This window comes from Trachymyrmex cornetzi, unplaced genomic scaffold (genome assembly GCF_001594075.2).
Source record: "Trachymyrmex cornetzi isolate Tcor2-1 unplaced genomic scaffold, Tcor1.1 scaffold412, whole genome shotgun sequence".
NCBI lineage: Eukaryota > Metazoa > Arthropoda > Insecta > Hymenoptera > Formicidae > Trachymyrmex > Trachymyrmex cornetzi.
In genome coordinates this window covers 567,051-582,871 of record NW_017298876.1, presented here as the reverse complement: position 1 = coordinate 582,871, position 15,821 = coordinate 567,051, and the positions used below count along the sequence as shown (strand labels likewise).

Here is a 15,821-nt window from a genome sequence, read left to right as displayed (position 1 = left end):
TCGTCCATTTCTTATGGCTTAAAGCTTAAAAATCTATTGTAGATCCGGAGTAACGGAATCAACGGAGTACATTCTTCTTTTTCAATTTTGGCGCCTATCTTTAGTAAATCAGGGAGATCAATAGCGTCGCAACGAAGTACAGAGTGTTGGAATATATTTATTTTTTACGACACTGGAGCGATCCAAATATGGCGACGCAGGAGTGATGGTAGGGATCCGATTTGGTGGTGGGAGTTCGATGTCGGGTCTCTTTATATACATATAGGACTCTAGTATCCACTATCCACTACCCATCTATACATTCTTATTTATACCGTGCTCCACTGGCTCCACTGTGCTCTTGGCAGACGCGATTGTCGGGGGTGCAAGTCAAATCTCGAGGCCAATGTCGTGTAAGGCCGTCGGTTTCGCTGACTTACGATCTCGCCGGCGTTTCATGAGCCTCGATAGGGCACGTGCTAACGCGCGACATCACTGCCGGCGATCGGCGATCTACGATCGCATGCGTCCGCATCAACAACGTTACGACGAACGCGTCTCATCTGTACGATCTATGCCCGACCGCGGCAAGGACGCCGCTGTTACCCGATCACAGATGCGCACTTCGACAACGACCACGTCCGTACCGGTGAGTACACGAGCCTGCCAGAGAATCAAAATTGTGATCAACATCCAATCCTGATGATGCGGGAGGAGATGGTGTACCTTCTACGACTTTCCATTGTCACTCCGTCCAACAGACATCATTCGGGATCATTTCTCTCGTGTGGCTTCGTTGCGGAAATCTGAAAGTCTTGCCGATTATTTTTTGTTCTTATTAAAGCAGTTATCACTAGAAAAATTATAGTTTTAATTTTTGAGCACACGTAAGAATGTATATTTGTTCAAAGAGCTTATACATGTGTTTATATATGATAGAGACAAATGTGAAAAGAGAAAGTTGTGTCTGATCAATTTATTTATTCGTTTTGCATGCACCCGAATGCCTTCGAATTTCGCTAGACTCTAAAATAACTAGTGGAAAAACAGTAACTTTGTTCTTTCACATATCTTGCTTCGTTTTGTGTCTATACATTTATCAAGAAACAAGTTTGTCATTTATCCCATTCTCTATGTTATATAATAGGTTCCAGCTTTGCCAAGATTCATTTAATTGAATACATACTTTAGTGAATTTCTACCAATATTTTATCTTAAATATGGCGCTTCATAGATTTTAAATTTATATAGGTGTTAAAAACAAAAGAATTCTGTCTGATGACCAAAACTATGATTCTGATATTTATAAGAGATTTATTCCTTACCATCTTTAATCTCTGTTGAATTTATTTTTCATTTTTTTCTAGTTCTAAGAATTAGAAAAATATGAAGAGTAAATTGAATCAAGATTAAAATTAATCTGTATAGATGGAAGCGGATATTATTTTATTGTACTTTTGATATTGATATAATTATATATTTAATATTGATCTTTTATTATTTTTCTTTTTGTAGTAGTCATGGTTGAGATACCAAAGGATTGTGTCCTGCAGTGGGCTGGCCACGCGGGATATATTACAGAAAGATTCAGTGGTCTTTTGGCACGTCAGGCTCTAGTGGATGTCACATTGATCTGCGATGAACAAAAGCTACGTGTTCACAAGCTGGTTTTAGCTTCGAATAGTATATATTTTGAGGTATATATACAAATATTGAAATGCATATTTCTTATCCTATTGTTATTTGTTAATCACCATGTACGTTCTAAAAATTGTATTTATATGTTTTACATATTTTAATTATTTGTACATTTAAATTTTACAATTAGTGTCTGTTTTTAACATGTGTATTTTTATATAAATTATATCTATCAAAATGTGAGAGATGTTTTTTTTTATACATAAATGAGTCTTTGCGAATATTCTAAATATTGTACATATTAAACAATTAATAATTTATTTAAAGGGACAATTATTTTATTGTTAAATTCAAGATTTGAATTGTAAATTTTGGGATTTACATTTGATAATTGCAAAAGTGTTTACAAAATACTAAAATGCTCTAATAAAAGGTCATATGTTTTGCCATTTTCTGAACATACCATCAAACATAATTATCAAATTTATATAAGACATAATAAGACAATTTTTTTCAATTGTTCCAAATGTTTTATAAAATAGCACAATAATAAAAGATTATATTAACAAAAATAATATATATGAACTTTCTCTGTTGTATATAATTGCATCTAATTTTATAAAGATAATTAGAAAGTATAGAGATAAGAACTTTTACCAGGACAGTAACATTAATTGAGTTATTTATACTTATTACAGAAAATTATTTTAAATTTATTTAAATGTATTGATGTTGATTAATGTTTGGATGTGGATCTCTTTTTCCTTCCAGATCGACTGATGACTGAGCAGTATTATTAAAATTTTATTGAATGAATTTTTAAAGATATATTCTTTTAAAAATTTATTTTATATTATTTATGTATATAATTATTGATTAAAAGAACATTTAACTGTTTTTCTCGTTGAAACAAGGTAATGGTAATTTCGAATTATATTTTTGTGATTGTATTTATTCTATTAGTGTGATGAACAAAATTTTTTGTATAATATATTATTTTTAAAAGAATACAGAAAGATTCTATACACGTACAAATATATGTATAGTAAAGAAAGATGATTTATTGTAATATATGTAGGATTATTTAACTAGATGTATATGACATACCTATATAATTACAAATATATTATATATTACTTCAGGATTTATGAATATTGTGCTAGTTTAAAGCAAAATAAATTTTGTACTAACCGATTTTTCACTAAAATGTCTACCAAACATCATTCTACATTTATAGAAAGACTTTGGACTTTTTTTATTATTGATATAAACAATAATAGAAAAGAAAAGGTATTTTATTACATTACTTCAAAATTGGGAAATATAGTGTACTTACGGTAGAACAATTTTGCAGGGATAATATAAAATTCATATAAACTAAAGAAAGCCTTGTATATCGGAATTTCAGTAGTTCTTAACAAACATTTGAAGAAACCAAGTTTGAGGGGCATACTTTTCACAACTTTCGAAGAACTTAGAAAGGTATTAAATAACTAATTTATATGCTGTAAGGATAGTAAAGTACACTCTCAGGTGTTTCTGTTTTCTAAAAAATGCATTACTCTACAAGGTATATGGAAATATTCTGCTTGCATGATTTTACTATTTCTCTGTATGCAACTTGAGGAATCATTACTGCACAAATTAATATCTGACAATTTGAAAAAGACAAATTTTAAATGCATTCTGAACAAATATTAAAATGAATCTTCAACAACATTAAACATTCTGTATGGGCATCTACTTAGACGTTCTCTTTATTCTCCAACTCTCAATTATTTTATCTTTTTAATATTTTTCGTAATGTTTTATTCTGTTTCATATTATAGGAAATACTACAACAAGATTTGGGACAAGAGCCAATTATACTTTTAAAAGACTTGGACTTTGAAATTTTGAAGGCCATGGTCGAATTCATGTATTGCGGCGAAACTACGATATCTCATCAGCATTTATCATCCTTGCATACTGCGGCACAAATTTTTAAGGTATACAACGATTATTTTAATCAACATAGTAACATGCTCTACAATTATTTTAATATGTAAAATTAATATATTTGTTTTTTTTTTCAGGTTAAAGAATTGGTATCGGTGATTGATACTGTTGTTGATTCCAAGAAAATTTTGGATAATTTTGAAAATTGCCTAAAGCAGGAGAAAGGAGATAGTAGTTTAAAGGTTACAAACAACTCGCTCACAGAGGATGATTACATCTGTGTTAGATGTGATAAATTAAGCATGGACGAGAATACAACAATCTGTGAAAATAGCAATAATAACGATATAAGCACAAATAAGAATCAGTTTTTAGAGAACGATATGATTGAAGCCACCGAGCACGATTTAGAACATACTTTATACGAAGACTCGGACGTTATCGATGCCAGCAAGAAAGATGTAATAGACACATCATTTTCAACGTCTGATGTAAATATAAGTATACAAACTGATGCTACTACTACTACTGTACTTACGCACGTAGGTATGATAAACGAAATACAAACCATGTGCACAAGCAACAATAGAGACAATGTGTACCATCATAATCTCGATTTAAAACCTATCTTGTATGAGCAATGCTGTGATTTTTCTTGCGACGTAAATGAAAGCGATCGAACCATCTCTACACTGTCGCAATCTTGCCTTCCACAAATCGAGAATGACTTGGAGCACTGTTCCGGGAGTAGCACAGATGTTCCTAGCACGGTAGGGAAATGCGTCAAAGTTTATACGCCCAAACGACGTAGATCCATGGACGATGTTCGTAATAAGCTTGTACATACGCAATGCAATTTAGTGCCAACTCCGCCACACTCTACAGATTCCATAGATTTATTAGATGAACCGTCCGCTAATGATGTACCAGTTAATCTATTGACCTCCCTAGATATGGAAAGCGCCGAATATATCTTAAGCTTAAGTACAGAAAGTATACAATCGATAGTAGGTGGTACTATAAGTAATCAACATACGGTGATCGGATACAGAGAAATAAATGTGGAACGAGATGCCGCTAAGGAGGGAATAAATTCTCCAATAAATGACACGAATTGCGCGAAACCGATTCTAAGACGTAGCATGCGACTGAGTCAACAGGAAAGTGACGAGACTACGAGCAATAACTTGGCATTTTTAGGCAGTTCCTTAGGAACCGAAAAATCATTCAAGAAAGGTAATTCTCCCAACAGAACGGAATCGTGCGCGAGAGCGAAACGCAAGGGAAAGGAGGATCGGAAGGTACCAGATCATAATGCGATTGCGAGCTCAGTACAATCCAACAAAAAAAGCTCGAACAGTAAGAAAACTAACTCGAAATTGATAGTAAGAAAAAGTAATAAATCTACGTATACAGTTACTGGTAGCAAAGAAAGGGAAGAATTGAGATCAAAGGAAGAATCGAAGCCGAAAGCAAATAGTAAATTTAAGACGGAAAATACGGAAAGATCGGTGATAGTGGACCAACCCACCACTCATCATTCTGTAAAATCCAATGTGTGCAAGTGCATAAGTCGCGCTTTGTGGGGCGATATGTCTGATACATTGGATTGGGAGAACGAGATGGATCTGCTTGCATATCCGTCCAACACTGAAATTCCCTTTGCTGTCGGCTTGCTACCTTTACGAACTGCTCTGGAGAAGATGCAAGCAACGCCAGATTATCAACCACGCAAAACACGCTCATCGGTCGCGCCGATAAAGCAAGATGCAAGTAACTCTCTAAAACGAAAATACTGCATGCCACCCGACGCTGTGGTACCATCGAAAAAGCAAAACGGCAATAATAATGACGAAGGCCCGAACACTGTATGTCACATAGAAATACGAACAGCACCTTCACAGTGCGTAAAAAATCGTAAACGATTTCTCCCGGATTCGATTACGAGCCTGCCAACAAATGGACCGACATCACAAATGGCAAGCAATAACGTGGGTTAATATTTATTTATAATAAAACCTTCTGTTATTACGTATACCGTATCGTAATTTTGAATACATTGTTAAACATCGTTGAAAGGCAGCAGCAAAATATTAGTATCAGATTCTTCTGTTTTTAAGCTTAATCGGCGCGAGAATAATTAAGATTAATAATTTATTTTCTTCGCCATATTTATAGAGTTTACTCGTAACATTTGAATATCTCGCAATTTGTACAATGATAAATAATCTTAATTTAAATGTAAATAGGAATATTTTTAAATACAATTTTGCACAAACTCTTGCAATTATATAATTACATATATTATACTTTGCAAATGATTGTATTTCTCTTAAGCCATTCATATATTGCGGGTAATTTCATATTTTGATAATGTTAATTGTAATTTAACTATAAATACTATTAAATTTGCAATTGTGTTGATAGGTAGAAAGAAACAGAAGTGATTATATTCTTGTTATATATCTTCAACGATATTTATAAAATAATATCATTCGTTTTGTATATTCCTAACAGTTGCAAAAATAAGTTGTACGCAGGATTAAATTTTACCAATTTAGCACAATTTTGTTAAAATCAAATTTAATGAATATACTTTTCATCACGCACATATGTTTGATCATACTTGATTATATAAGAGTGAGTATCATACAAATAATTATTTATATTTGATAGAAACGCATGTCTAAAATTTATTTTAAGCAATGCAAAATGATTGTGTAAAAATTAAGGACTATCTATTTTTATAAATTTTTGTTTTTTAATTGTACACATTTGTAGAGATAGCTCTATAAAATAATTTTAAGACATTGTACCTTAAAGAATATAGTAACAGTAACATTTTTTAAATGAAACTATGAGTCATGCCAGCGTATAATAACTTAATAACATAAATTTAAGAAGTATAATAAATAAAAAGCAATTTGTACGAAATATAGCGAATGTTGTGATGATAATAATTTATTTGTCATTTCAATGTCGACAAAGTGTATTTCTTTTATGATTCTTTTTTACTTAAAAGATATCTTTTAACTTAGAATAGATACTGTATGGTGCAACTAACTCAATATAAGAAAATGTGCTATATAAACGAAGATGAAGTTATGTGTTTCAAAGTTGTGTTGAAAAATGCGTTTTTGATATACAGTGTACTCTTTCAACGCAATTTAAAATGTAATTTACAATCGTGCATTAGATTTTGTACATTTAGCCACAGTATTCTTAGGATTAGACAGTCGCTGCTCAATATAAAAGGATCGTTCGTTGTAATAACAATTAGTAATATTTAAAGTATAACTATATTTATAAACATACATACATGGCTGTACATACATATATATTATTATTATACATATATACACATATATAGATATATATTTTTTCACAATAAATGTTTTCGACAGAACAGTTTAGCGTTATATCAATGCTATTTTTTATTTCATAGAAAACTGCACCAGTTTTTTACTGAAAGAATTTAAATTATAAGAAATTAGATCTCTAATATATATTTCTAATTATACTCTCAAAATGAAAATGTCAAGCGTCTTCTTTTTATTCTTTAAAATCTAACAGGATAAATATAGTATGCAAAATATTTAAATAATTCATATATACCTATATATAAACGTCTAATTCATCTATTAAAATGTGTATTAATACTGGTTTCTAATAATATAAATTAACTTTGTTCTCAGTTCAACTTACTCTTCGTCTTTTTCTAACTTGGAACTAGAAAAAGATGAATTCGTTGAACCGAGATTAAAATTAAACCACATTGGTAGAAATGGGCATAAGTAATTTCTACAACATTATAGTGTAAAAATAAAGTATTAAGGCGGTGAAGGAGGTGAACGCGTGGATAGCGAGGTAAAACAGCGCGCACGAGGAAAGACAGAGATTGAAGAAAGTAACACGGCAGCTTCTATTTATAGCTACGTAATTTGATTGGTCCACACAAATACGACGACACGCGTGTAATCCATGCGCGACTAGGCAACGATCTCCATTAGCGTGCACATATTTGCTTATTTCTCAGGTCAATCGTCGTGCGGTCAGACTCTAATATCTGTGTGCGAGGGAAAATTGACTTCATAAATGAACGCAGATACATGGAAACTCCCTCGATTCGCGCATTTAGCTCAAAATGCGATTACGCCAGTATCTCCAATACTGGAAGAAAAAAGAGAAAATAGTTTATAATAAAAATATAATATAATGGTATGTTGGAGTTATTATATAAATGGTATCTTTTTTTTCTCGCGATATTTGGTGAAATTTACTTCTGTGTAAAAGTGTAAAACTGCGTGTAATTGTACTCGAATTTATTGAAAAGACAAAATCAAGCGATCGAATTGAACGATCGAGATCTGTTTTTTATTTCTGCATTAGACTGTATTAGAACTTTCTTTCTTTCGTCAAACACTATTTCATTTAAGTTCCAAAAGTGTATACTAGCCATAGAAAACAGACGTAGGCCGGTATTCATTTAGTTCTTATTTTTAAAACCGTCTTAAGTTACACTCTTAAACTGTCGCGAACTAATCAGAGGACCATCTTAAGATATTATTTAAGCCAGTCTTGAAAATAAGAATGGACACTGAGTATTGTTTTTATCGGGTAGCATTTTTGTTCCACGCGCATCTGGGTATCAATCATGAAACTTTATCCCTAGGATGGAAAGTGAAAAGTGAAAATTTTAACTATTGAAATTAATAGAGAAATTTTTCACTTTTCATTTTTCATCCTAGGAAAAAAGTTTCATGATTGATACCCTGAATCGTGTATATCATGTGGAATTAATTAGTTCCTTGTCGCGGCATATATAAATAACATCTCTCTAGATACCAACATATACTAAACTTCGAGTACGTAACGGCTGTATAATAATTGAGGTCATTAACCGAGGAGATTTTGGTTAACGAGCTCGCTCGGAATCCAATCGCATTGTCGTCGCTTTTTGTAAACGCGCTACTTCTTCACTGCAAAAGCAAGTTGATTGGAAGGAGATTCGATTAGGGTCCGATTCTCGTTAAGACCGTCAAGATTGTTTCGCGAACAATACGTGCTTCATTTAGATCTATTATCGCTGCAATAAGAACCTGTAAATTTTTTCATTTTGCCGAGAATCGCAGCCACGATTTTCTGCATTTTCCACGTAATAATAATAATAATTGTGTAAACTTGTTGAACCATTAACTATATCAAGATTCGCAACAGCGAGTTCGACCATCAGTAGTATCACTCTGATGCTCTGCATTTTCAACTGAATTCCTTTGCACCGTTTATCTTAATTGTCTCTTATTTTTCCAACGTGGTAAGGAAAATTATAGGAAAGATAAATAGGAAGCTCTGAAAAGGATAGATTTGTGTTTCACCAATCCCAAGGAGAAGAAAGTCAAAATAATGTCATATATTGACCGATCATGATAAAAATGACAAATTCATTAATAATCAGTCAATGATGTTATATTGATTAATTATTATATACTTTGACTCTTATTATTTTCTTTGGAATATAAAATTAACTTTAATTTCGATTCAATTTATGCTTGATTTTTTTTTAATTCTAAGAATTAGAAAAAGATAAATAGTTATAACTTACTTTGGTGGAACTGAGCCCAAGAACGTAGCCTAAAATTTATATTTTGTAGCTGCACTACGTTATACTTTTTGCACTTTAAGTGAAATAGATGAATAATTCTGAATCTAAATTAAAAAAAGAGGAAAATAAACGGAAAATTTAGCCAAAGTACAAACATCTTGACTAATGAAATATTGATATTTGTATCTGTTTATTTAAGTTGTACTATATTGTGCTTTTTACATTTGAAATTAAATAGATGAGAAAAAAAAGAGAAGAAATGAAAAATACAAATTTTGTTCGGCCTCGAAAAATAAACCGATTGTCACATTTTTTATCTAGCGAGAAACGCATTATCGACTGTTTTATCAGTCAAGACTTGTATCTCGATCGCAGTCGCGATAATTTCATGCATAGTAAACCTTACAGAATAACGATCGAATTCGAGAAATTAAATCAGAGTACGTGTTAATATGAAATTATTCCAATCGTAACTGTTTACAATTAGTCCCCAGATTTTTATTGCGTTTTCTAGGAGAAATAAAATAATTCCGATTGGAATTAATTTCGAACAATTCCACAATTACGTTCCGTAGAGACGCGACATCATCAGGACCGTCGTCATTGGAACCGATTTTAACCGATATATAAATCGGGGAGTTTGAATGTCAACCGGACCGGGAACGTTAAGGAACGTCACGGCATCAGCGCCGTGAAGGAGGACGCGACAGCGCAGCCACGATGCAATCAATGAGCGCATATTGATCTCAACCTTTCGCCGGTGTCCGACACCCGCAACGGCGGATCGCCACAAACGTGGCGGCGCGTATCGCGTTGGAATCAGTTGGAATCTTCCTGGAGGCTCAACGGCGCGCGACCGATTCGTAGCCGAAAGCTCAAAATCGTGCGAGAGTCGAACGAAAATGAATAAGAACGTTGCGCGAGAGCGCAAGATGATTTTTCTTCCCTTCTTTTCTCTTTCCTTAACTTCCGCGAAGCGACGCTGACGAAAATTTCCGACGTACGCGGGAATCTCACACCGGTATTTATAACCGATAATTCTGATATTTGACGCTGCGATCTTAAGATGTCATAATAAGCTAATCAAAGAACTGTATTGTTAGTATCTTAAGACTTTAGATTACTTAAGATGATCTTGAAATAAAAATTGGCTTCAGAGCTTGAATAATAATGCAAGCATTTGAAAATCGAGATATGAGCGAAAAACGAATATCGGTTTTATTAGATGCTTTTATCTGAAAGCGATACGCGATGTAAAACGTGATAAGATTGCGTCTCTAACTCAATGTATTGGACAGAAATTTGAGAATTCGAGTTTGCGCCAATATACCTCTCGCGGCTATGAATTACTTTTCTCGCACAAATCCGTGAAATATATATGAAAAGAACTTTTATCACGTTATAATCCTAATTATGTTAGATGAATCATACGCACACTGGAAAGAGTCTTGCATTAATTGGAATTCTCTCCTACAGCACAAAAGTTGCAGCAACATGGCACCAATATTGCAGCGATATTGCTGCACGGGCTGGATAAATCAGAATTTTCTCCTTCAATCTATTATAATTCTAATTGAAATAACCATCAGAATAACCATCTGACTGACATGATCAAAATTTTCTGATTCGTCCACTTATAACTAGAAAATTTTCTCAATGCACAATTAAAATTAAAATGATAAGCAGGCAATTAATTTACGCGCGCTTACAACGAAATTATAACATTATTAACACTAAGTCTAAAATTTTGTTAAAATAAAAATGTGGAAGGTATAATTGCCATCTTTCTGCAGGTTGCTTATGGTCTTCGATTAATCTCTTTCGAATCAATGAATGCACGATCACATATGCTAATAATTTTAGAACTCTAATCGCTTCGTCAGTAATGCATTTTGAACACGTAGGATTCAAATAAAATTCGAAGTTAGAGTCGTAAAAGTTTTTTTATCGTAAAAATATTCAGATATCTAGGAAACGTAATCACGTTGCATACTTTTTTATTTAATATAATACATGAATATTGTGTAAAATAATACGTAAATATTATAAATTAAATTATTTAACAGTGCTGTACAAGATTTGTTATTCTGGGCATGTTGGGTTGACAACATTCGCACGCCTGTTGCTTACTTTTTTCTTAATAAAAGTAGATCGAAAATGGAAGGTTGAATTAACAAATATATGAATGTCGATACACATCAAGTCAATACCGACAATTAGAAATCTTGATGGACAGTACTGAATTATAACATATATGATATAATTTGCATATTTTGCACAATTATTCTTTGTGAGGGATAATTATTCAGGAGAAAATATGAATAATAATTAAACCATAAATTCTCTTCAATATAGTTCTCATGCAGAATGATTCAGAAAACTAAAGCTTTTTCTGATAATGTTTTTATTTTGTATACAGCGTTATCCGCCAATTATCTAAGAAAAGTAATGATTAATTTATATCTATCGCTTTAAATTACGTTGAAGATATTTATTAAACTACGTTTTTCTATGCAAAAAAATTGTTTGATCTGTTAACTCGTTAATTCTTTTTTACACTTATTTTCTCAATGTAACGTCATTACATCATCAAAATACAATGTTGCGATAACGATAAAACGACCATAATAATCCATGAAGATATTAATATCTTTTACTTGCGAGTTAGGTCTTTTTTGGACCGAATATATCATATCTAAGCATTCCAACATTATGACTATTGGACTTGAAATCAATTATCACAATTTGCATTGATAGCTGCTAAAGCTAAACAGCTATAGCTAAACAGCTGTTACAGTTTCATGTATTAAAATAATAAAGGATTTTTCTGAAATATTAAAAAATTTAGATACAAATCTGAAAGTAATTTTGTTCGACTACCAAAATAATTAATTAAATTAAATTTTATTGTATACGAATAATAAACTTACATAAAGAGTTATAAGAAAGAAAATATATGAATATGCGTAAGACTTCAGTATAACTATAATTATAATAAACGCCTAACTATATGTAATAGCATAGCATAACAATAGGAGTAAAAAATAGATAAGAATTATACAAATAAAAGAAAAATAATGCAGAATGTTCAAACTAATTGTTTAAATATATATCAAAACTTTGTACAAAATTGTTCATCATACTTAAGATTCTTACGTAATTATTTTGATAATCAATAAAATTATTTTTAGATCTGTCTATAGTTAAATTTGTGTAGTAATTCAATCATTTGTTTTTTCTGTACATATGCACATGCACGTAAGAATTATAAATACACGTAGAAATATTATAAAATATCAATTATAATGGATTCTGCAAAAAATTTTAATATTCTAGTAATCTGTTTGAACATGCTGTATAATTTTTACTTTATTGTATAATCATATTATTATCGCAATTTACATTGCTAAACAGCTGTTAATTATATACAAAAAGATTATTCAATTATGCCAAACATAAAGTATGTAATTGGATAATTTTCTTTATTGATATACGTTTATACAAATATGCAAGATTATCTGGATAGTCCTTGAATATCGATATACTTTTTTTGCCTATAATAATTAGCATGCATATTTAAGAATAATTCTAAAGATAGCTGTAATTATTTCGCTAATTAGCTCAGTAACAGCGATCTTTGTAGATTTTTATTACAAAATAAGTTGTCACAGGCGTGTGCAGGAAGTCTCGAAATTGTAAATTTATTTTTAACGATTAGCGACGCTACGATACGCAGCCATGTTTGAACGCGCCGAAGTGTGGCGCGCTTCAACGAAGGTTGAACGCGACGGCCGACAGGTGGCGCACGGTGTCCTGTGCCCGCCGTCCGGATTGGTCGCTTCGAAAGTAGTGCCAGACATGTGTCTCGTTTCCCGCCTCCGGTGCGGCTTGTGTTGTGTTGCGTGTGGAGTACTTCGGAGTAGCGGGAGGTACGGGGAGGGGAGGGGGTGACGAGTGAGAGAGAGAGAGAGAGAGAGAAAGAGAGAGAAGAGGAGAGGAGGACACCGCCACCACAGTCCACAGCAGAGCACAGCACACAAGTCCGGCGAGTCGGCGAGCATAGAGACACGGCGCGTAAAGGGCTTAGCGGATCGGAATCGAACCGCGAGTGTCGGAGGTGATTTCTCTGTTCTCTCGGTCGCTGTCGCTGGGTCTTCTAAGCACGCCTGGACGAAGGAGAACGCGCGGCGCGGCGCGACGCACACGCACACGTCAAGCGGGCACGCTACGCACTGCAGGCAAACATCGGGTGGCATTCGCTGTCCGCGCACTGCCCGGTGACCGACCGTGTTGGTTCGGCCGTGTCCGTCCGTCATATTATATTCCCGGCTCCCCGACCCGAGAGAGTAAGAGAGAGAGAGAGAGAGCGAGAGACAGAGAACAAGGTTGCTGGCACGTAGTTGGTGTTGCGACGCAACGAGGAGGCGGAGGAGGAAGAGAGTATAGAGACGGAACGGCCGATACGTACGCGGTACGGAGCGAAGCGAGAACGAGCGGATCGGGGACCGACTGCCGGCCATGGAGAAGCGGCTAGAGCTCGAGAAGCGAGGAAGGAACCCCGGAGACGTAAGGCAACCCTCATTTCTTTTACTGCTAACCGCTTCACCGTTGCTCCACTGCCTCGGCCTCGGCCTACGGCCTGCCTCCAATCTTTATCTCTCGTATCCTTGCAGTTTGCACTTTCCAGTTTCCTCTCCCGCATGTTTCTCTCTGTAGTGATTGTAGTCTCCGTGCCTGTGTGTTCCTTTTCGACTCGGACACACCGCTTTTTCGCACGCGCCTCGTTTATTACGCGGATTACGCGCCGTGGACCAACGTGCGTTTACCAGCGTTTATTCCATGCGTCGTGAAATTTTAACCGTGTGTTCTCGTGTGTCATCGTTTCGTCATCAATCCGTCCTCTGGAAACCTTTGGAAACCTAATAAATTCATGAATGCCGCACGATCGTGTTAAATAGCGGCGTTTGTATCGTGTCCCGCGAAGGAGGGAGAAAGAAAGAGAAATAGAAGACAAGAATCGCCTGTGACGCTTCGCCGCGGTAGCGACACAACAACCACGCACTCGCTATTCGCTAATGTGGTAGCAGGCCGTCCGCTGTTCATACTTCCGTCTCTTTCTCTCATCCGGATGAATTTCGTTTCGACGACGGGCGGCCGCGTGGCCGTCCCATCGTCAGCCTCTTTGCCGACCGGAGGACGGCATATGCATGGCCGCGAACGAGCAACGAGCATGGCGCACCGAAGAGACTTCGTTCCCTCTCTCTCTCTCTCTCTCTCTTTCAACTCCGCTCACTCTCTACCTCTCTCGCGAATAAAAAAAGAAACGTAGCTCCGCGTGTGCAAGTTTCTCTCCCATGGACTGCTCCATTTCTTTCCCTTCCTTCCTTCCTTCCTTTCTTGCCACTTAATTTGCGGCAGCCCGCGGCGACTACGCTTCATTTCGCTTTGTTGCTCTCGGCGGCGCGGCGCGGCGTGTCGGGCGAGCATCGCGAGGTGCGAGCAAGCGCGCCTTAGCGCGCGTTCGTCAATCGCCGCCTCCTCCTCCTCCCCCGCGGAAGTGATCTCGCGGCGATCGGCGTCGCGTCCTCCAATTCCTCGAAATTTTCTTCGCCCGACTCGACGCGCGCCCCACCGAAATAAGCTGAAAGCGTCGATCGTCGGAAGGAACGGGAACGTTCCACGCTCGTGTTGCAGATACAGGCGCAACCCGATTTGCTTCTTCCGCACGGCTGTGTATACCTATATGAGCGCCCGCGTCCGCGCCGCTCTCTTACTCTCTTATCGCCCGTGACGGCGACGCGGGGAGAGATTTCGTTATTCGTTACGTTGGCGGCGCGAGCGCGGTGCATGTACATGCACACGCACACGAGGGACTCCCGGAGGAGCACCATTTTTCCGGTGGCGTGGAAAGCGGGAAGAGGCACGCGCGTCTCTGACGCGCGCGCGACACCGGCCGCTTCTCCGCGCCGCCGATGTGATTAATGGTGGATTCTCGCCAACGTCGCCGTTGTCGTCGGTCGACTTTACCCGCGGACACGATTGATCGAGAGCTTGATTCTCCGCCTCTTTCCGGATGATAGCGTTGCCTGTAGTATAAATGAAGATGGAACCTCGTTTCCCTCGCGCCGCGAGACTTTACTTTCGCATTAATGAACCGGCGGCGTCCAGTATCGCGCGATTTCATTTCTAACGTAACGATAAAGCGTCTCGGCATTGTGCGTACTGCGCAGAATGTATATTTATATGTGTGTGTATATATATATATGTATATATATATATGTGCAAACACAATTATAATTTAAGATAAATACGTCGGGTGTGCATTATGTACTGTATGTAATTATAGTTTCACGTAGAATCCTTCCGGCGTTTACCCGACACATGTATTTGATATGCATATGTGAGCAGGTCGACACCCAAAATCCAGGATTGGTTCGAATCTAATTTCTCGCTGTGACAACGAGCGTATTTAACGCGCAAACGTGAATCTCTTAATATCTTTTTTGTGTAGAGAAAAAAAAATGTTACGGAATTTCCTACGAGAGCACGAGTGTAAAATTGTCGATAAAACTTGCATACATAAATGCTAAATTATACACTCGAATAAACATGAATTTCAAGATGTCTGAAAATGAATCACTTTACACATGATTGTGTAAAAAAT

At 35.9% G+C, this 15,821-nt stretch overlaps 2 protein-coding genes across 2 annotated transcripts in view; both read left to right on the top strand.

The window, feature by feature from the left end:
* Window positions 1–268: 268 nt before the first annotated feature.
* LOC108764302 (uncharacterized) lies at window positions 269–5,756 on the top strand. The gene is given in 5 exon segments (XM_018512449.1): window positions 269–628; window positions 1,495–1,676; window positions 3,447–3,605; window positions 3,693–5,508; window positions 5,511–5,756. Coding segments are annotated over 4 exon segments (2,187 nt in total). The 5' UTR covers window positions 269–628; window positions 1,495–1,499; the 3' UTR covers window positions 5,546–5,756.
* A 7,410-nt stretch (window positions 5,757–13,166) lies between these two features.
* The window catches only part of Mapmodulin (acidic leucine-rich nuclear phosphoprotein 32 mapmodulin), a 13,450-nt gene continuing 10,795 nt past the window's right edge, over window positions 13,167–15,821 (top strand). The window contains exon 1 of the mRNA XM_018512476.1: window positions 13,167–13,723. Within this exon, the coding sequence (XP_018367978.1) occupies window positions 13,676–13,723 (48 nt within the window). The 5' untranslated portion in view covers window positions 13,167–13,675. The remainder of the gene's footprint in view (window positions 13,724–15,821) is intronic.